The following is a 20,970-nucleotide window of genomic DNA, read 5'->3' as shown; positions in this document are numbered from 1 at the left end:
CCGTGCAACCCAATACTCACACGCCCACACAAGTTATATCCCTAGCAACAGTTAATGATCCCCTTCCTCTTAGTATTTGTTTCAGCGCGTGGAGGTTCTTTTTAGCAGCTCCCTCTCCGCTCCCCCCACCCCCTTAGCAGCAGCAACCTCTCCCTCCCCTCCTCCGCTAATATGCAGCAAAGTGGCAAGAGAGAAAAGCGTGTGACTTATGCATGAGTAAAACGTGACATTAACCTTTACCACACAGAAGGAGCGTTAAATGTCACTTCCATCTCTCTATATTTGTGTGTGTGTGTGTGTGTGTGTGTGTGTTGAGGGTGATCGGTGGGTTGGTTGTGTCACGCGTGGCAGTATTGTTTTTGTTTGCGTTACGTGTTGTTGTGTTGAGGGTGGGTTGTGTTTTGGTTTGGAAGTGTGAGTAATGACTTGTTTTGTGTTGTGATGGTGTTTATTGAGGTTGGGTTGTTGTGTGATGGTGTGTGTTGATCAAGGTGTGTTGTGTTGTGTTTTGAAGGTGTGTATTTGGTGATGTGTTGCACTTTCTAAAATTACCTCTTTTGGCCACTCACTGCTTTTTCTCTTATTGTTTGTTTGTTTGTTTGTTTTTTACCCTTTAGCTGCCTTCCTTGCTGTAAAAAAAAAAAGTGTATATTGCGTAAGCTTGTGCTGTAGTCGTATCTTACATCATATTACATTGTGTTATGATGATCTGGCGTGGTACTCAAAAAGCATCTCAGGTATGTTTATATGCTGACGGCTGCAAGTTTGGCGGCCTTGCTAACCTGAGGAGAGCGTTGGGTACACGGTGGAGCCCGATTCATGTGTCAGCGCATCGCCATTGTCTTCGCCCCTAGCGTGTGAAGACGGGCTCTGAGAACGCTATTGTTGAGCCTTGGGGAGGGCGCCTTATTGAGGAGCTGCTGTAGGGGGTGGTGACGGGGTTATGTTTAGCACGAGTCCGCACCAGTGGGAGGCTAATGAAAGGACTGAGTTGCCTGATTTAGTTTTCTAGTGGACATTCAAAGAGCAGTATTGCAAGGTATGCTTAGGTTAGCTTCTTTACAGGGGGACATATCCAAAGAGATTAGGTTAGGATAGGTTTGGTTGTTTTCTCGGTAACATAAAACAAAAGAACTTTATTTTCAGGTAAGGTTATGTTTTACTGCTTTCTGGGGAACATTCAAAGAACAGTATTGCAAGGTATGCTTAGGTTAGCTTCTTTACAGGGCCAAAGAGATTAGGTTAGGATAGGTTTGGTTGTTTTCTAGGGAACATAAAACCAAAGAACTTTATTTTCAGGTTAGGTTAGGTTTTACTGCTTTCTGGGGAACAAAACTAAAGAATTGTTAGGTTAGGTTTGACTTTTCTGGGGGCACAAAATCAAAGAGTTAAGGTTTGGTTAAATTTGTCTGCTCTCAGGGGGACAAAATCAGTGTGTTGTATTTCAAGGCTGCTTTAGTGTATCACAGTGGGTGACGATGATGTAAGTTGGCTGGAGGGTGTTTGAGGAAGCATGGGATTACAGCTTCATTTATGTGATGCTTGGTTGGGTACAGGTCACTGGGTTCAAAAGTTTGGGCATGGAGTAGACTCATGAATTTTTAAGTGGTGGAGTTATCATGGGAAAGACGCTCCTTGTGCCGAAGATAGTGGAGCATTGATGACTTTCTGACGGGCTTTTTCGTCTTCTGTACAACCTTGAGCTGCCGCCTTTACTGCAGAAAAAAAAGAACAAAGGAGTTTACAGGGGACAGCGAGGAAGGATGATGGTGGCGGCGGCGGCGGGCAGAGAGAATAACGAATTGTGTTAACATATTTTCAACCCCCCTCCTCTTCGTTCTCCTCCTCCTCCTCTCTACAAAGCAAACCTATAGACAAGAACAATATCAAGAGTGATAACTGAGCCATACCGAACCATGTAATCATTAAGGAAAATCACATAGACAAAGATGTATGCATTATAGAGAAACCCAGCGAGACACCAGACAGACAGAGACCGCGCTAACACAACAAAGCATTCTGGTGGTGATGGTGGTGGTGTTCCCTTGTTGCTGCAGTCTGGCTGGTGGTAATGGTGGTGGGAGTACGGAGGGATGGAGAGGGGGCGAGGTGCAGGAAAGAGGGTAAGGGAGCGTAAGAGAGGTGACAGGGAGGGTACAGGCAAGGGAAATGGGGGGAAAAGGGGAGAGGGAGAGTTGGTGACAAGAGAGAAGAGAGGGAGAGAGCAGAGAGGTGGTGAGTGGGCGATCAGTGGTCCCCCTCCCTCTCTCTTTCCTCTCTCCTCCTCTTCTCCCAGACTCCCAGACAGTCAGGCAGGGAGACAGGCAACCGATCAGCTGATACGCCCCCTTGCTCCTCCTCCTCCTCTTCCTCTCAACGGTGTGTGTGTGTGTGTGTGTGTGTGTGTGTGTGTGTGTGCAGCCTCGCTCTCCCCGATAAATGCCTTGCAATCAACTAGGGACAGGTTTAAGGGGGGTGAGGGGAGGAAACGGGAGAGGAGGAGGAGAGTGGATAATTCTGCTCCCGGGTTGCCAACAGTTACCAGCTACGAGAGAAACCTTTCAGGAGCCGCTTCTTGTCTGACTCTTTGTTGCTGTTGCTCGTTTAGCTTGATTTACCGTTGAGATTTGCAGGTGGCATCTCTCTCTCTCTCTCTCTCTCTCTCTCTCTCTCTCTCTCTCTCTCTCTCTCTCTCTCTCTCCGCATTGAGTAGGACTAAAGGTGTCCTGACCATCTGATACTTGTTGTTGTGGTTATGCATTGTTGTTTGCGCTATTAGAGCTATTATTATTATTATTGTTATTATTATTATTATTATTATTATTATTATTATTATTATTATTATTATTACTATTGTTATTACCGTTGCCATGCTAAAGAAATATGTTGAAGTATTGGTAGGAACACACACACACACGCACTCACACTCACACACAATCAAACAAACTCTCACTCGTGGGAACAAAATATCACAACTCCCCGGCGAGGTGGAGCGTGTAGGCAGTGGAGACGGAGGAGTGTGTGACGCAAGGCCGCGGTTGGGATGGAAACGTGTAGACGCGACGCGACGAAGCCCGAGCCAGCCACACACGGAGCCGGGAAGCCACGTGTACGATAATTCCCCGTCTGGTACGATGTTTGCGTCTTGGTGGTGGGCGTATTGACGGACTGACGTGCTGGTGCTGTTGTGTCTAGCTAGCTCTTACCTACCGTGTGTGTGTGTGTGTTTACCTTATTGTAGTTTATAGGATTTTAGTCATGCTCATATCGTGTTGGCGCCATGCCCATATTTATCCAACTTATCTGTGTGTGTGTGTGTGTGTGTGTGTTGGGACCATGTATATATCGGCGAAGAGAATGATAGTGTGGGATCGATTTGTTTCTTGTCAATATTAACGTGTGATTTATTTTCAAGGTCGTGGGTGGAGGGTTGATTGGTGTGTGTGTGTGTGTGTGTGTGTGTGTGTGTGTGTGTGCGTGCAGTATCAGTGACGCCACAGGTGGTGTACTGCTATATTTATTTGCAAGTGTAGCAGTTGTATATAATTATTTGCAAGTGTGGGAGGTGTGTAGGCAGATGTTTACAATTATTGCGTGTGGCAGGTGTGTGGTTCGTGTTAGTGAGCCAGAAGTCTTAATCATACGCAATAAGTCGTGATGGTAGGCGTAATGATAATAATTGCAGTAGTAGTAGTAGTAGCAGTTTCGTAAATTTATTGCAGTTAAATGAGTAAGGTATGATTGTGCAAGATAAACGAGTAGTAGTTATAATTTAAGTAATTACATATATTTTAAGTGTTATGCTCATTAGGTGTGTGTGTATATGTGTGTTTGTGTGTGGGTGGGTGGGTGGATGTGGGTGTGTGGGAAGGATACATGTAAGATATTCAAAGTAGTAATAGTAATAGTGTTCCAAACGTAGTGTTAAGAATAGGATGGTTGGAAATCATCATCCTTATTATTAGTAGTAGGTATTAGTATTAGTAGTATTTCTTTATAGTAGTGGTTGCGGTGGTGCTAATAGTAAGCATGAGGGACACAGGTGCGGTATAGTGCTAATTAGAGGCTTGTGTATGCTATTCCAGGTGTAGTGATGGGGCAGGATGAATGGGGAGCCGAACACCAATCCACAAGTGCCCGTCACCACCCTAGCGGGCATCGCCAGTCTCACCCAATGTAAGTACACGAACCACCACACTGGCTAGACTCCACCTACAAGCCTTTTTTTTTTTTTTTTTTTTTTTTTTTTTTTTTTACAGTGAAGGAAAGAACTTACATTTCGCCTAGCAGTCCACCTCTACTCCTGTTCTATCTCCATTTTACTATATATATTATTATTATTTTTACAGTTGAAGGAAATAACTTGCATTCACCCAGCACTCCACCTCCTTCTATCTCCCTTCACTTTCCTTATATCTACTCTACTTTATGAAAATCTGTGTCCTTCATCTCCACTCCATTTTCATTTCGCTCAGCGCTTACTATATATTATTATTATTTTTTTACAGTGAAGGAAATAACTTGCATTTCACCCAGCACTCCACCTCTACTCCACTTCTATCTCCCTTCGCTTTCCTTATATCTACTCTACTTTATGAAAATCTGTGTCCTTCATCTCCACTCCATTTTCATTTCGCTCAGCGCTTACTATATATTATTTTTTTTTTACAGTGAAGGAAAGAACTTGCATTTCGCCTACCATTCCACCTCTACTCCACTTCTATCTCCCTTCGCTTTCCTTATATCTACTCTATGATAATCTCCGTGTACTCCATCTCCACTCCATTGGTATTCCGCTCAGCTCATACTCTTAATTTTACTATATTCAAATCGCATACTCCACCTCCACTCCACCTGTATTTCACTTAGTCTTTCTGATACCTATTCAACTATATTAGGATCTTAGTATGCTCCATCTGCACTCCACTTGCATATCACTTTGCCCTTTTGATATCTGTTCTTCTGTATTAAACTCCTCCACTTTGTATAAATCATTCCATTCAACTTTGCTTATCTCCACTCTTCTTCACTTATTCCACTTAGCTGCTCATATTTCCATGCCAGTGTTATTCCACTTAGCTTCAATCCACTTTCATCTTCTTCCACTTTGCTGCACTAATCTACTTTGCTTCACTTCATTCTTATTTCACTCTACTCCACTTTAGTCATCTTCCACTTAGCTTAATTTATCTCCACTCTACTCCACTTCAGTCTTATTCCGTTTGCCTTTACTTATATCTGCTCCACTTCAGTCTCATTCCACTTAGCTCTACACATACCTCTCTACTCCACTTTAATATTATTCTGCATAGCTTCACTTTTCTCCACCTTCCACTTAAGTCGGATTTCACTAGCCTTAACTCATCTCCACTGTACTCCACTTCTGTTTTATTCCACTTAGCTTCACTCACCTCAGCTTACCTCGTATACCACTTAGCTTCACTTATCTCCACTTCAGTCTCATCCTACTTCAATCATCTCAACTTACCTCATTTCACTTACTTTCATGTCATTTCCACTCTACTCCACTTCATTAATATTCCACAGCTTCAGTTATCTCCACTTTCCACTTAAACCTTATCCTACTTAGCTTCACGTATCTCCACTTAACTCCACTTCTTTGCTTTAACTTACCTCATAATCCCTTATAATCTCCACTTTAATCCGCTTCAATCTTCTTTTCTTAGCTTCACTCACCTCCGCTTACCTCAAATCACTTACCTATATTCATCTTCTTACTCCACTTTCCCCCCCCTCGAGGTAACAGTATAATGAGAGAGAGAGAGAGAGAGAGAGAGAGAGAGAGAGAGAGAGAGAGAGAGACGGAAAATATATACGGTATCAAGAATTAAATACCTCCTTTTTTATTTCCATTTGCATAGGGGAAGTATTCGTATTAGATGTTGGAATTCCTACCCTTTTCCTGCCCTGAATACGGAAGCCGCACAACAGGTGGCCGCGCCCCGCTACACTTGCTCATTAGTTTTTGCTGGCGGCGAGATAACTATGAAAGAAAGATTAAAGAGCACATAGAACAGCTGACCACATACGCGCCGCTTGCAGGCACACGGGTAGGAGAAGCTGGTGTGTGATGTTTAGTTGAGTGTGCCCTATGTCTCTCTCTCTCTCTCTCTCTCTCTCTCTCTCTCTCTCTCTCTCTCTCTCTCATTGAGGAAGGCAAGTGGGTTTCAGAATGGTTCTTATTTCAGTCAAGGACAATTTGTTTACATACATACTCTACACATTTCCTGGCTGATAGTAGCTCTTACAAGTTGCAATTGAGTCTGATTAAGGTATTTTCACCGAACATAAAGAGCATATGCCACGGAAGTGTTATTATCTTATAGTTTTCATGCTTGAGAGTAGAGGACATAGCTTATGTATTAGTTTATTTTTTACCATGATGATGCGCTATTATTATTATTATTATTATTATTATAACAAATGATTGAGAAATGACAGCTTGTTGCCGCTTTTTATACCACGAGGTCACAGTTTATGTATACAAGTAAAAAAAAAATAATATGTTGGCGTCTCAGTAAATCTCAACCATTAGAAAGTAGCCTGATCAGCGTCCTTGCACTGTTTTAAAATGCCAATAACACGTGGGAAGCTCATTTTCTCTTGGCTAAAGGTGAATGGGCTGGGCGTGAGTCATGCGGTAGCCGTCACAACATTGCCCCAGTCTGGCTCAGTCCCGCGTGAGTCAGTGGAAGGGAAACTGCTTATCAGTCACCTATCAACTTAGCAGCGGCTCTTAACTACTTAGGCAGCAGTCCAACCTGGTAACTGATGTGCGTGCTCTGTTCACGCATCAACAGCTTCATATATTAGTCCGGCTAATCTTCCTGGCACATTATTAGTACTCTGAAATTCGGTAGGATTCGACGCAAAATAAACAGATAAGGGAAAAGCGACGTCATGTATTGGTGTGGTTAATCTTTCCACGTGGCACTGATCATATACATATAAACGAATAAAGGGAAAAATAATCATGTAATTTCCCGGCGAATATTTCCGTGTGGCACTTATAAATAGACTGAAATCAGGTTAGACGCGACGCATATATAAATAAAGGAATTGTATCTGCTATTTTATTTTTGTCCCCCCGTTTCTCTTTACTGTCACTCTTTCACATGTCTGCTCTTCGAGGGGATTCAGTTTAGGTCTTTACTTTTCCCTTGATGCCCTCTCATGGACCTCAATAATAATAATAATAATAATAATAATAATAGTAGTAGTAGTAGTAATGATAATAACAAGATTTCTTCTCGCACTGGCAACGTTGTCGTCCTCCGCGTGGACAACACACGCTCACAGACTGACACATACACACGTACACATGCACACGCTCACTAGTGGGAAGTTAAGGTCAGTCTGTAGAGTCTCTCCTCCAAGCCAAGGCCTTTATTTACATTGCGTCACGTGGCACGACATGGCAACCGACTCGGCCTGCAACGATGCCAGACACCGCTAGACTGCTGGGAGCCAAACATTCCTCTCAGTGTTTTAACTCTTACATTCTTTATAAATGCAGTGATCTCAAGATACATTTCCTTTCACCGTTTCCTTATGGTGTGTTGTATTATTGATCTGTTTCTCTATTTAGCGCACGGTTTAGAAAGGGGTGTAGGAGGGCTGGCTTCAAGAAGGGAGGGAGAGGGAGAGAAAGGAGAGGAGAGGAAGGTGAGTCATTGAATGCGATATGTAGGTCACTCGCCCACTACAGGGAAAACTCTCCCCCTGTGTTTATAATCCGGAAAAAGGATCACAAACACATTGCAGTGGGAAGAACATAAGGGGGGTGTTTAAACTGTTCACCCTGACACTAAAGGGGAGATAGTCCTTTAGAAATTGATAATGAATCTTTGAGGAGGAGGTCTGTTGCAATTTCCTTTGGCACGATACGCTCCCCCCCCCCCCCTTCCCTCCTTCCCCGTCCCCGCCGCCTCAGTTGTTTTGATGGGTGGACTGCAAAGTTTCGGCGGCGCGGCGTGTCCTCCTCCCCCAGCAGCCGTGAGTGCGGGAATTTCGTGCCCTAGTGATTCATAAATGTTTGGGAGGGGGAGGGCGATCGCGTCTCAGTAGTGGCAAGTGTTGTTGCTGTTGTTGATACGGTGTTAGGATATATTCTCGTGTCTTACTGACTTACTGCATTTCCTTCCTCTTCTTTTCATCTCCCTCTTTTAAACGACAACTGCTTCTACTACTACCAAAAATCTAAGACCTTTGCTACTACTATTAGAACTACCTACTACTATCACCACCATCACTACTACTACTACTACTACTACTACTACTACTACTACTACTACTACTACTACTACTTTTACTACTACCACTTCTGCTTTACCAAACCATGACTGCGGTTCCTGCTACTGCCGCTGTCGCTACTGCTACTACTACTACTACTACTACTACTACTACTACTACTACTATCACACTGCCATTTGCTCCTACTTGATGATATTACCAGAGTTATGCTGATCCTACTAAATTATTATAATTATTATTATTATAATTATTATTATTATTATTATTATTATTATTATTATTATCAAGTTCACTAATTTGTCAAGCATACACAGATTCGGGTATACGTAACAGAAATTTCATATTTAACTTAGAAAAATAAATGTGGATTAAATAAATGTCTATGGCAGGGTTGTTGTTAAGGCAGAATGCTGGTGTGGGTGTAGAATGTATTCATTTAAATGTTTGTTCTTAAAACTTAAATGTCTGGAGTAGTGGTGGTGGTGTTCTGTAAGTAGGGGTGTTGGTGGTGGTTTCGTGAAAGATGGTGTAGTGAGGGTGGTGGGGGTGATGTTTCGTGAGAGATGGTGAGTGTGGTGGTGGAGTTTTGGGATTTTTTTTTTTATAGAAATGGTGATTGCGGAGTGACAGTGGTGGTGATTTGGAAGTTAAGGTGTTGTTGATCTGTTGTTGATGGTGGTATAGCACGATGGTGGTGGGGTTTCTTGGATTGATGGTGGGTTGGTTTGGTATTGCCCTGGGACGGGATATATGTGCATTAGTAAATAAAAGTATAAGACAAGTGATAGAAAGAATTGTTATTTTTGTGTGTTTGGGGGAAATCGTGAATGAGTAATGTTTTCTTCCATGTGTTGTTGTTTAATAAACTTCACTAAGTCTAGTCACTCGACTTCGAGGAAACTCACTCAACGCTTTTGCCATTAGCTTTGTTTATTAATATCATGATAATTAATATTACCACTGCTACCACCACCACCCAACCACCTACTACTACTACTACTACTACTACTACTACTACTACTACTACTACTATACTACTGCTACTACCACGTCTTCTTGGAGAGAGAGGGAGAGAGAGAGATCATCTAGTGAGAAGCACGCACAGTTATTGATAGTAAGCTGTCATAGCTGAGATGGAGTCAAGGACGGCGCGGACCTTGCGACCCCTCGCGACTCCCAACGTTTGTCTGAACGTTTCTTTATCCCTCCGCCAAGGTCAGTGGCGACCTCCTCTCGGCCGCTCCCTCCGCTCCGCCACACCAGCACTCCCGCCCCTCCCCGCGTACCGTAAACTCACATCTAACGAGATTCCACGAAGTAATTGAAGAGTTATTAACCAGCCTGCGAATGTTATGGTGAGGAGTGTCTCGGATCTCCCCGCCATTCAAGCGCTGGCATCTGGCGGCGAGTGGCTGAACCTCGCGCCTCCCCTCCCTCGCAACAGGTGGCGCGCAGATCAGCACCGAGTTTTGGCGGGAAAATTCTGCGGCGATTGGCGCGGTGTTTGACATTAGAATCGTCTCGTTTATTTACCCTTCGAAACATAATGCTTTCGCTGCTCCCATACGCAGTAGTGAAGACCTTATATATTGGGTAAAGACATGAAGGGAACTGAGTGTAGGCGAATTATATTGAGAAGTAAAGAATACGAGAGTAATTATTTGTTTTCTCCACAGTACTACCTGAGCTGCCGCTTCCCTCGTCCTCGGTGGGCCTCGGGGACTCCCGGTCTCTGCTGTTCCACCCGAGAGTAGCTGAGGAGGCCCAGCGGCTCCTAGCGTGCCAGGACCCGGACTTGGTGCAGCAGCTGGCCAACTCCCTCGCCCGCACCCACGCCGACCACATGTAAGGAGGCGTGGCACTAAGACCCTTGTCAATGTCGGGGGGTCTGGTAGTTGTATTTCTTATGCTGTCTACTCCAAGATACTGAAAAAAAAAGCAATATGCTTGTTAGGGAAATATCATCATTTACCTTGAAAAAAAAGTTGAAACATTAGTGGTACATTTGTACATCCATTCTTGCATTAAATTTAGTTTTTCTCTGCTAGTAGATTATTACATAAAATTGTTATTGCAGACAACTGAAGGAGCAATATGCTGGCACAGAGCATGCTGTGGAGGTGAAGACAGCACCACCGCTGCTTGAGGGAATCCTGCGTTGTAAGCCCGCTGTGTTTACTGGCAAGCCAGGTACGAGTGGGGCTCTTGCCAGTGTTGTGATGTACTCAAAATGTAGAAGGAAGTAATCAACTCATTCTGCTTTGATACATCAATGGACTGAAATCTAAATGACAGTTTTGTAGTGTATTGAGACCTTTGAAGATATGATTTCTCTACTGTAGACACATCAGTGTTTTTTTTTGGCAAATAAGTACTATGTAATATGTGATGAAGCAAGCAGTTTTTGTAGTCTTAGGTAATGGATGCTCAAGCTGCCCCATTATTGTTGGATGTAGCAACATTAATATGACAAGTGTTTGTGTTGCAGCAGGAGGCGGTGAGGCTGTAGGAGGAGCAAGTATCAAGACCGAGGCTGGAGTCCACTCTCCCCCGAACAGTGTGTTGGCCAAGCCGGCCAAGCATATCAACAATGTGTCAGTAATTCAGTGTGGCCCAGCGCTGGCTAATGCTGCTCAGGTCAAGGTGAAGTGTGAGCCTGGGGGCTTGCCTCCCCCTATACCCCCCCCTGGGGAGCTCACTGCTCTTCAACCCCAAGAGACCCCACCAGATAAGGCCCTGGCCAAGCCTAGCAACGAGGAGGCCCAGGCTGTGGCAGGCCAGAAGGAGCTGGAGGGCCGTCTGAAGCTTCAGGCGGAGGAGCCTCTCAGCCAGCTGCCTGGAGCGCCGGGTGACGCCAGCAAGGAGGAGAAGAAGCCTGACGTCTGGCTGGCCAATGTGGCGCCTCAGAAGGAAAAGGAAGCCTCCAACCACGCCCAGGACGCCAAGCCTAAAGGTGCTAAGATGGCTCACACTAACCCCTTAGCCAGGCTGAAGCAGGCTTTTATTTTCTTTAAAAGCTGTGAAATATTGTAACATGATTTCTTTCTGGCACTTGAGTTCAAAGAAACACTGCATTGATTTTTTATATAGACTGTACAGTATGATTGTATCACGAGTATTTCTTAGTTTTATTTGTAAATTAAGGATTGTCATATAGCTTGGTTACTTTTTTATGTATGTGTTCTTATATTATTACCGATGACATCTGAAGTTAGGTAGAGTGGTGACATGATAATCTCAGAGCCAAAAGGCCTATGGTAATGAAGAAGGAAGGCAAATGTAGGGAAGGGAATATTTCCTTAAAAAAAAATCATTTTCTTGTCATAGCTCTTAATTCAGAAAAAAAGGAATCTCCTCTTCCCATTATGCTGTCCACTGAATCTTTAATAGCTTTCTCATTGGTTATTCTTATCCCCCTTACTTCATTGGTACTGAAAAGTCACGTGCTTGATGCTCAGCTGTGATGTTACAGCATGGGGGAGGTAGCACTTCCTATAACCAGTAGGGCCACATGGCCTTAGATGCCTAGTTGGGAGGATTTTGATATCCTTTCCTATCCCTGCAACATCACGAGAACTTGAGTGTCTAATTATGAACATGATAAATGACAAAGTTCTAATGGGTCACTGTCATTCCCCAACAGGAAGTAAGGACCATGCTTTCCTTGCTGTGGGGAAGATGAAGGAGCCGGTTGTGGTCCTCAACAAGCTCTCCTCGGAGGTGAGTCACCACCACTGCTCAAAGAAGGATTATTTTTTTTGTGTCACTATATGCATGACTATCCTTCCTTTTGGTTCCTCAGTGATATTATTTACTATTACAGGCAAATGTCCTTTTAATATTATATGCAAATTTATTTGGCACTGTTTCATGTGATTTATTTTTTTCCACAGGAGCTTGAGTCAATATCCTGCACACCCAAACTGTCTGGGGTGTCAAGTAATGTTAAGACAGACAGACATGTTGACAGCTCCAAGAACAGGTAAGAACTTGGGTCAGGCATATTATTATTTTAACAAGGTTGTCATTCTTGTCTGTCCATTTACTGATGTCTTGAGAAGTCTCAACACATGCCCTCTGTTAGCTCTTTATCTTACTGTTACAGCAGCAGCACCAGTGCTGGCAGCAGCTCCAGAAGATCTCGGGGCTCCCGAGAGGCTAGCAAGTACAAAGAAATGAGCTCAGATTCTGAGTCTGAGGAGGAGGACAAGAAGAAGCCAAATAAGTATTTCAAGAACCGTGAGAAGGAGCGGGAAGAGAAGCGACGGAAAGGTGAGGTCATGAAAGTGCTCCATGCTCTTGTTAATCAGTTGTACAGTGTCTTTTATATGTTGCTAATTCTGAGTCAGTCATATTATAAAAAATTCTGTTTTTAGGGAAATTAGATGCTTCAATATTTATCGTGGTGTATGTGACTGTTTTACAATCTTGACATAATTTTTCCAGATAAAGCTGACCGCAAGCGTAACAGGGCCAATTCTGATGAGGATGAGTACAACCCCGCGCAGGAGGCCAAGAAAAGGAGGAAAGGGGACATCCAGGACGATGATGAAGATGAGGGGGACGACTCTGATTATGAGGGGGCGGCGGTGCCGGCACCCAAGGTGAGGATGGTTGTTAACATTTTCATAGCACTTCACCAAGATCCATTTGAGTAGAAAAGATGATGGAAATGTATTCAGTTATCCATCATCCCTGTGTTATTTAATATTTCAGAAGATAGTAGGATTCTGAGATATGTATCATCTCTTCACTTTTCTACTCATCCTTAGATTTCCCTATCCTCTCTTAGGTTAATTAAACTGAACATACTTATGATAACATTGTTGCCATTACAGCAGACCCAAAGTAACAGAAGAGCACCGCCTGCTGCCATCCCAAAGAAGTCATACACCAACAAACGCATTGAGCGCAAGCTGATGGCCCATACGGAGAAGCTGTCTCCAGAGGAGCTAATGGAGAGTGGGGTGTACCAGCGATTCAACCGCGCTGTGGAGAAAATCTTTGACAACACCGAGGACCTTGATGTCACTGCAGAAATTGGTGAGGAAGAGATGAGGGTGCATTATGTGATGGTAGTATGAGGAATGGCAGAGGGCTTAGGGCAGTGGCAAAGTGAAAAATAGTAAAGTGCTTTAGGGTATGTTAGTGTGAACAGCCAAGTGTTTAAGGGGATGACAGAGTGAAGTATGACATTGTTTTTACTGAAAATTCTGCTATTAATGAATATAAGTCTGAATGTATTAAAGCAGGGGTTCCCAACCCGTTCGTCGAGGAGGATTGGCTGTAGGGGTCACAAACTCTTGATAGAAATAGCTTGGGAGAATAATTATTATAGCTTATCATGTTGAGATTGTTTTCTATGCTTTTGTATTATTTACGCTCTCATTTCCGTGCAAAAAAAAAAAGTGTTTTAATCATTATTATCATAAAGTTGTGTTCATATTTCGAGGAAAGTAAAACTGCATGTATCAAGGGGTCATGTGCATTTCAAGATTTTGGCAAAAGGGTTGTGAGTACAAGAATGTTGGGAACCACTGTTAAAGGATAGTAGTCAAGGAATAGCTTGTGTTCAGATGGCAGTGATATTTGTAATAGTGGAGTTTACAATATGAGATAGTAATAAAAATGATTTAATGCTCACTTGCCAGCTAAGGTTAGTGCTCACCAGTCTGGGTAAAGATGATAAGACAAAATTGCACCAAAATGATATGAATGTTAGGGAAAGGCAAGGGTTTATTTTAAGCTCTTAAGTTTTTGGGATAGTGATGGTCATGGCAGATATTTCCTCTTGCTCCGAACACATACTCCAATCCGCATTCCTCTGCCCTCCTTCTGTCATGTTGTAACAGTTCTTCCATTTTAGAATTCCTGTATGTACCATCTTCATGTTATACCTTGTTTGACACCCCCCTTCTCTCCAGTGCCCTCCAGGTGACAGTGTAGCTCAATGTGCTTTTTTATGTTCTAGTATGATGATGCATGTTTCTTGTTACAGAGGAGGATGGAGATGTTCCTCAGGAGTACCTCATCCCCAAGTATGAGCTGGCAGACCTTTGTTCTGAGGCAGCCAAGCTCAAGAGCCTCGGGGCCATGGCCATCGTGCCGCCAGAGAGGCTGGTCAGACTCCTCAACATCCTTGAGAAAAACATCCGTGACGGGGGCAAGGTCACACCCATCGTGGATGAGGTTAATAATTGCTTATGTTATTGTTTGGATCATATTTTGTTTGCAATTAGCTGCATCTCCATCACAAGGCTCCATGATTACACATTGTGTCCAGAAACATCTATTTCATGCCCCATTTCTCTTCACATGTAATATTCTCCCCTATTTTTAATGTGCAGTGCTTTGTCTCATTTTTTTGCCTTCAGTGTCTCATTTCTTTCTCTGGCTCACAGGATGATGATGATGATGACAAACTGTGGGTGGAGCTGGTGATGGAGCGCATCCTTCGGGGGATGGACGCCTCCCTCACTGCCATGTACATCATGACGGCCAATAACATGAGCAAGCGGGTCTACTTGGAGGATGTCATTGAGCGCTGCGTCCAGTTCACCAAGTTTCAACTCTCCAACACCATTTACCCATCCTTTGATCCTGTCTACAGGATAGACAGTAAAAAAGGTAAAAACAGATGAAACGAAGCAAACTCAATCAGCCACAGAGAGATTAGAACTGTTTGCTGTACTACATAGAGGAAGAATTACCTAGTGACACTGGCCCTATCATCATGTACACATACATACTTTACAGGCTAACCTCATACAATGAGAACAGGAGGACAAACTTTTAGTGCCCCAGCCCAATGTGATCTGTGACTTACCCTTGCAGATGGTTTTGTGGGCAATATAAAGCGGAAACGAGCCCAGTGTAAGGATGTGAGAAACAGGAGCATCTTGGGTCTGTACAACAAGCTGCATGAGGTTGTTGGCTTGCTGGCAGACCTGCTCAGTATACAGACCCTCACAGACACCACAGTGCTGCAACTCTCAACACTTGGGGTTTGCCCGTTTTTTGTTGAGAATGTTTCTGAACTCCAGCTGTCTGCCCTCAGGCTGGTCACCAAGGTAAGCTGTAAACCACTATGCTGTGCTCACTCAAGAGCATCTTTATTTTTTAACTATAGTGAATCTCATTGGCAGTTCGCTAAAGTTATGAAATAAATAATGTTTTGGATCACAGTGGTGTAAGAATTGTATCTGATATTTTGTTAGCTACATTGAGGGATATCATAAAAGGGTAAATGTAATTTTTGCCTCCATTGAGGTACGTAGAATGTATTTATATTTTATTTAGTCATTTTTATTACTTCTTCCAGGTGTTTGCCAAGTACAACAAGCACCGCCGCTTACTGCTGGATGATATTCTGGCATCTATAGCACGTTTGCCAAACAGCAAGCGTAGTTTGAGAACTTACCGATTGAACTCTGATGAGAATGTTCAGATGTTGACAGCCTTAGTGTTACAGTTGATACAGTGTGTTGTTGAACTCCCCGAGGAGCTGGCACAGAGTACTGGTCGTAAAAGTGCAAGTGAGAGTGTCAATAGTCAGAATCCCAAAGATAAAGACGCCAAAGTGCCCGAGGCGCGGAAAGAGCTGACGGTCGACCGCGAGGTGCTGGTGTGCAACAGGTATGAGACAGCCATGAGCACTGCCTACAGCTTCCTCTCAGTGTTCTTGCAGAAAACAGGAAGCAAGAGTGAAGAAATAGACTATCGGCCACTCTTCGAAAACTTTGTGCAGGACCTCTTGGCAACTGTAAATAAACCTGAGTGGCCTGCTGCTGAGCTCCTCCTCTCCCTTCTCGGCAAGCTTCTAGTACAAAAATTTAGTAACAAGAACACAGACATGGCCCTGCGTGTGTCCTCCCTAGACTGCCTGGGGGTGGTGGCAGCCAAGCTCCGGCGTGATGCAGTGTCTTCGCAACTTGAGTTGGAAAACATTGATGCCATTATTAGGGAAGTAAAGGAGGAGGAGAACAGGGATGCCCCCATGTTAGAGGATGGCTCTGCACCCACTGAGAATGGTACAGCAGGTGCTCCATCATCCAAGAAGAACAAGAAGAAGGTGAGTCTGAAGTAGGGCTTGCTACTCAAAGGAGAACACATCTTGAAGATTACTTGTCACTGTTACCTCCTCCTTGTCTCTTCATTTTCTTCATTATGTTGTAGATCAATCTACCAGACACTGCCTGCAACTCAATAGGGCGATTTTTGGTGCCTTGGCCCCTCTGCCACTCACTGCCTCATATGCCATCTCTTTTTTTCACTGCTCCTTCTTGGTGGTCAATAAACACAGTGGAAGTAAACATAGTCTGGGTAGGGATGATTCTGCTCATCTGTCATTAAGGGCTGTAACCCAGACCGGACATTGGCTACACTGCATCATCACTTACTTTGTTTGGTGCTTTGAGGCAGCCAGTAATTTCTAAGGGGGCAGGCAGTTCTTGTTCATTTATTCTCTATCCATTTTGTCGGAAGACCTGTCCCATCATACTAGTGACCAGTTCTATAAGATAATTTTCCATTTCGCACTTCCATGCTTTTATTAACTATTCATATTACAAGTTACTAATGTCTTGTTTTTCCCTCTGTTGATTATTGCTCCCCTCTTCAACCTCTCAGAGTGATATTACCATCACATGTGTTCATTAGTTTATCCACTGCCACAATATCATATCATCCCACATTGTAACATTGGAACATCCATCCCTGTGTTTCCAACAGAAGAGCCAGGCAGATAAGCTGAGGGACGGGGACGGGCCCTATGACGAGGAGGAGGAGCGCACCATGTTCCTCCAGCGGGTGCTCCTTGACTGGCTGGCAGTCAACTCCAGCAGTGAAACAGCACTCCTCCACGCCCGGCACTTCTGTATTGGCCAGTGGTACCGTGAGGCCTACACTGAGATCATGCGGCAAAAACAGGGGCTGCTGCCCCAGCCCAGAGGTAGTAAGTCTGGCAGCCACAACAAGAGGAAGAGAAAGAGGAAAGGTGGGTGCTTGTAGGTGGTAGGGTTCTTGTGAAATAGGTTGTTGTAAACATCATTATGGCCCTCTTTATTTATTTATTTATTTTTTATTTTTTTATTTATTTATTTATTTTTTTGTTTTTTGTTTTTTGCCAGGAGTAATATTGTCACAAGTCACACAGGTTCAACTCATCATTTGGTCTACAATAATGTTGACCTAATGCAATGCACTTCAGTTGTGTATGAAAAGGATTGTCTTATGCAGGGATTGGATCATTCATTTTTCACTGAACCCAGCATGGGTGATTGGAGGCGCTGAAGTTTGGTTTGAGAATAGACGTGTTCCTCTGTACCAAGGTGTTATTTCTTCCCCACTCAGATGACAGTGAAGATGAGACCAGTGATGATACAGATGATGATGAGGAGGAGGGAGGAAAGAAGGGGGGGCAGGTGGTGGATGAGGCCTTGGCAGCAGAGGTAACTCAGTTGGTTGAGAAGAGAAAGACTTTCCTCCTCACTAAGGTAAGGAAGTTATGCTGACACTCACACTTGCACATAACATTAAGAGCAATGAGATCAAGTATCTCTCTAGATTTTGGGCATAAGACATCAATTTACCAAATATTTTTTTCAATAGAGGACAGTTTTTGTTAACTTTGAAAGGCAAAATGACATGAAAGTTTGAATACATTTTGATATTTTGCCATTGTTGTTCTAACCAGCATTTACATTTCAGGTCCCTGCCTTCCCCCCAGCCTCCCCTGGTGCCAAGACTCAGACTCTCCAGACTCACATTGGTTATCAGAATGCAGAGCTCATCACCAAGTACTTGGCCTCCAAAAGACCATTCTCCCAGAGCTTTGACCTGTATCTCAAGCAGGTAAGTTGACTACCACTCCTACTTGAATAATTTACCGCAGTCCTGAAGGTGTTCTTTCTGTCAACTTTTCTGTGTATTAATATTTGTTTTCCCAAATATCTTTATAGCTCTGATTTCCCATCCTTTCAGCAACTCTACAGTAGGTGTCTACCATGAAATGAGATATTAGTTTTCCTTGTGAGATTAGTCCCTCCATTTTGACCCCATCATTGATTGATGATTTGTGTTGCAGTTCGTAAATGAGGGACTAGTGGCAGTAAAGATAGGTGGCAGTTTGTCAAGGCTCGAATCTCAGTTCTGCATAAGTTCCACCTTTTTGTTTTGAAGACCTATTAACTGACACTATGAACTCACTTCAGATTCTTCGGGTGTTGACTGAATCCGCAATTGCTGTGCGCACCAAGGCCATGAAGTGCCTGACCATGGTCGTGGAAGCAGACCCTGGTGTGCTCTCAAGGAAGGACATGCAGCTTGGCGTTCACCATTCCTTCCTTGACCACTCCACCTCTGTCAGGGAAGCAGCAGTTGACTTGGTGGGGAAGTTTGTTCTTTCACGGCCTGAGGTCCTCACCACTTACTACGACATGATTTCAGCAAGGATCCTGGTGAGTGGGTGTGGGTGGCAGGGGCCATGGCAGGGGGCAGGGTCTAGACAGTGTAGTTGTCATGGTATTTGATGACAATTTATATCCATGTTACTTCATTGGGGTCTTACCCTTTCCAGGATACTGGTGTAAGTGTAAGGAAAAGAGTCATCAAGATTCTGAAGGACATCTGCCTGGAATGTCCAGACTTTGCCAAGATACCAGAGATCTGCGTCAAAATGATCCGAAGAATCAACGATGAGGAGGGCATCAAAAAACTAGTACAGGAGGTCTTCCAGGTATGATTGTCCATGTTCTTTATTCATGTGATGTCGGTGTTCATGATAATCTTGTAGCTGTTGTTATCAAATTCTTACAGCATTATTACCACAAAGAACATACATTAGTATCCATTTTATATTCATGTGCTTGTGATTTTCTTAAAAGTTAACGTTTGATTTCTTGCCTCTGCTTTGTATTCGCACTTCCAAGCATAGAGTAGTGTATTAGAGGCCCTATACAGTATGTACACTATATAGGCATTTGCATTATGTGATAATCACATGGTTCAGAATCATGATTTGTATTGGAATATTATTATTTTAACATGTTTTAGCACAGAAGAGGTGCAGTGATGCAATGGTACCTGTGTTTTGAGATTAACTAGTCTTGTCATTTTCCTCCAAAGAATATGTGGTTCACTCCTGTGAGAGATCGTCCTCATCTGGAGGAGGAAGCACTGTTGAGGAAGGTGAACAATATCACAGAGGTGGTGGTAGCCTGCAGAGACACTGGCCTTGACTGGTTTGAACAACTGCTGCAAAGTGTAAGTTATACTCAGCTATGTCATTATATTAATTAGCACAGTAGCATGTAACCCCTGGATATTGAAGTCTAATGAATTTTGGAGGATATGTGCAGCCTTAGTATCGAATCATCACCACAACTCGCTCACAGATGTTCAAGCCACGTGAGGACAAGGAAGATGTAACGAAAGTGGTCAGCGAGCCCCCAAAGTCCCTGGTGACGGCGTGCAAGCAGATAGTGGACTGCCTGGTGCGCCACATCCTGGTGCTGGAGGAGGATGGACAGAACGCCACCGGTCCGCAGCCCCGCACCACCACGCAGCGCATTCTGGCCTGCCACAAGACACTCTACCTGTTCGCCAAAATCCGTCCCCAGCTCCTGGTGGATCACGCGATAACACTTCAGCCTTACCTCGCGTGGAGATGCCAGGTAAAAAAATAGTCATAGTTATGATATTGCATCAGATGAAGTTGAAAAGTTGTATTGTTGCTTTAGATATGGACTCATGAGTATAAGTAGCTGCCATCAGCTGTGTTTTGTTGCCTCTGGATTACCCACTTTATCAAAGTGAAGAAAAACCCTTCCGTCAGCCTTTTCTGTTTAGAAATCTATGTCTTCATTTCTGATTTCGTGTTTCTTCCAAGAACTCCCTTCAAAGGAGTGGCCACAACAGAAGTGTTCAGCTATCTCTTTCCAGGTATACACCTCTTGCATCCCTCTCTAATTTCTTTTCTCCTTATATTCATCCATTCCTGAACCTTCCTGTACATCTTGGCTTACTAATGGTCTCTTCCTTTCTCCCCTTACAGTTAGACTCCAACAATTGGATCCCTAACTAACTCATCAGTTGCATTCTGTTTTCAAACTTTCTCACTGTATCTCATTTTACACATTCTTGAACCATGAAGCCTGTCAGCAGTGCATGAGAGTGATGACGAGTATTCTCTTGCAGACCCAGGTAGACTACACCATGATAGGGGTTGTGGCTCGCACCTTGGAGCTTGTGGTGCCCCTGATGGAGCACCCAAGTGAGACCTTCCTGGCACAGCTGGAGGAAGACGCCGTGAAACTCATCCTCCAACACGACCGCACCGTCATTACTTCCTGCCTGGCGCTGCTTGGCTCCATAGTCAACACAGTCACAAAGAATTACAGGCTCATCAAAGATTGCTTTAACAGGTAAGTGGGTGCTGGAATTTGTTGTTTTGTATTCCCCTGGGTTTGGTTGTCCCAGGCAGTATGATATTTTAACTGGTTTTGTGTTTTGTTATGTTTGGTTAAAATGTGGTAATCAATCTGTCATTTTATGTTCCTTACAAGCTTGGTGTATGCCTATGATTTTCATTGTTAAAAGTCCTTCAGTGTGTAAGATGAATTGCCTCTAGTAGACTACACTTGTACTCTGGAAATTGGGGCAGGTTGAAAACAAAAGGATTCACCATATATAGTTATG

The 20,970-nt window shown here is 43.6% G+C and overlaps 1 protein-coding gene across 3 annotated transcripts in view; it reads left to right on the top strand.

Moving 5' to 3' along the window:
* Positions 1-20,970, top strand: part of LOC127008690 (nipped-B-like protein) — a 58,489-nt gene that overhangs the window by 28,213 nt on the left and 9,306 nt on the right. For 2 of the 3 annotated variants that reach the window (XM_050881012.1, XM_050881011.1), the window contains exons 2-22: positions 4,086-4,176; positions 9,951-10,119; positions 10,352-10,464; positions 10,763-11,227; positions 11,918-11,994; positions 12,168-12,256; positions 12,380-12,546; positions 12,721-12,878; positions 13,113-13,317; positions 14,273-14,463; positions 14,676-14,901; positions 15,109-15,344; positions 15,596-16,345; positions 17,005-17,269; positions 17,626-17,768; positions 17,983-18,126; positions 18,486-18,731; positions 18,851-19,009; positions 19,399-19,536; positions 19,668-19,946; positions 20,470-20,696. In XM_050881012.1, the coding sequence (XP_050736969.1) occupies positions 4,104-4,176; positions 9,951-10,119; positions 10,352-10,464; positions 10,763-11,227; positions 11,918-11,994; positions 12,168-12,256; positions 12,380-12,546; positions 12,721-12,878; positions 13,113-13,317; positions 14,273-14,463; positions 14,676-14,901; positions 15,109-15,344; positions 15,596-16,345; positions 17,005-17,269; positions 17,626-17,768; positions 17,983-18,126; positions 18,486-18,731; positions 18,851-19,009; positions 19,399-19,536; positions 19,668-19,946; positions 20,470-20,696 (4,520 nt within the window). In that variant the 5' untranslated portion in view covers positions 4,086-4,103. The remainder of the gene's footprint in view (positions 1-4,085; positions 4,177-9,950; positions 10,120-10,351; positions 10,465-10,762; positions 11,228-11,917; positions 11,995-12,167; positions 12,257-12,379; positions 12,547-12,720; positions 12,879-13,112; positions 13,318-14,272; positions 14,464-14,675; positions 14,902-15,108; positions 15,345-15,595; positions 16,346-17,004; positions 17,270-17,625; positions 17,769-17,982; positions 18,127-18,485; positions 18,732-18,850; positions 19,010-19,398; positions 19,537-19,667; positions 19,947-20,469; positions 20,697-20,970) is intronic. The other variant, XM_050881013.1, reaches the window with a different exon arrangement.

The sequence above is a fragment of the Eriocheir sinensis genome, chromosome 38 (assembly GCF_024679095.1).
Source record: "Eriocheir sinensis breed Jianghai 21 chromosome 38, ASM2467909v1, whole genome shotgun sequence".
NCBI lineage: Eukaryota > Metazoa > Arthropoda > Malacostraca > Decapoda > Varunidae > Eriocheir > Eriocheir sinensis.
This window is presented reverse-complemented; position numbering and strand designations above follow the sequence as displayed.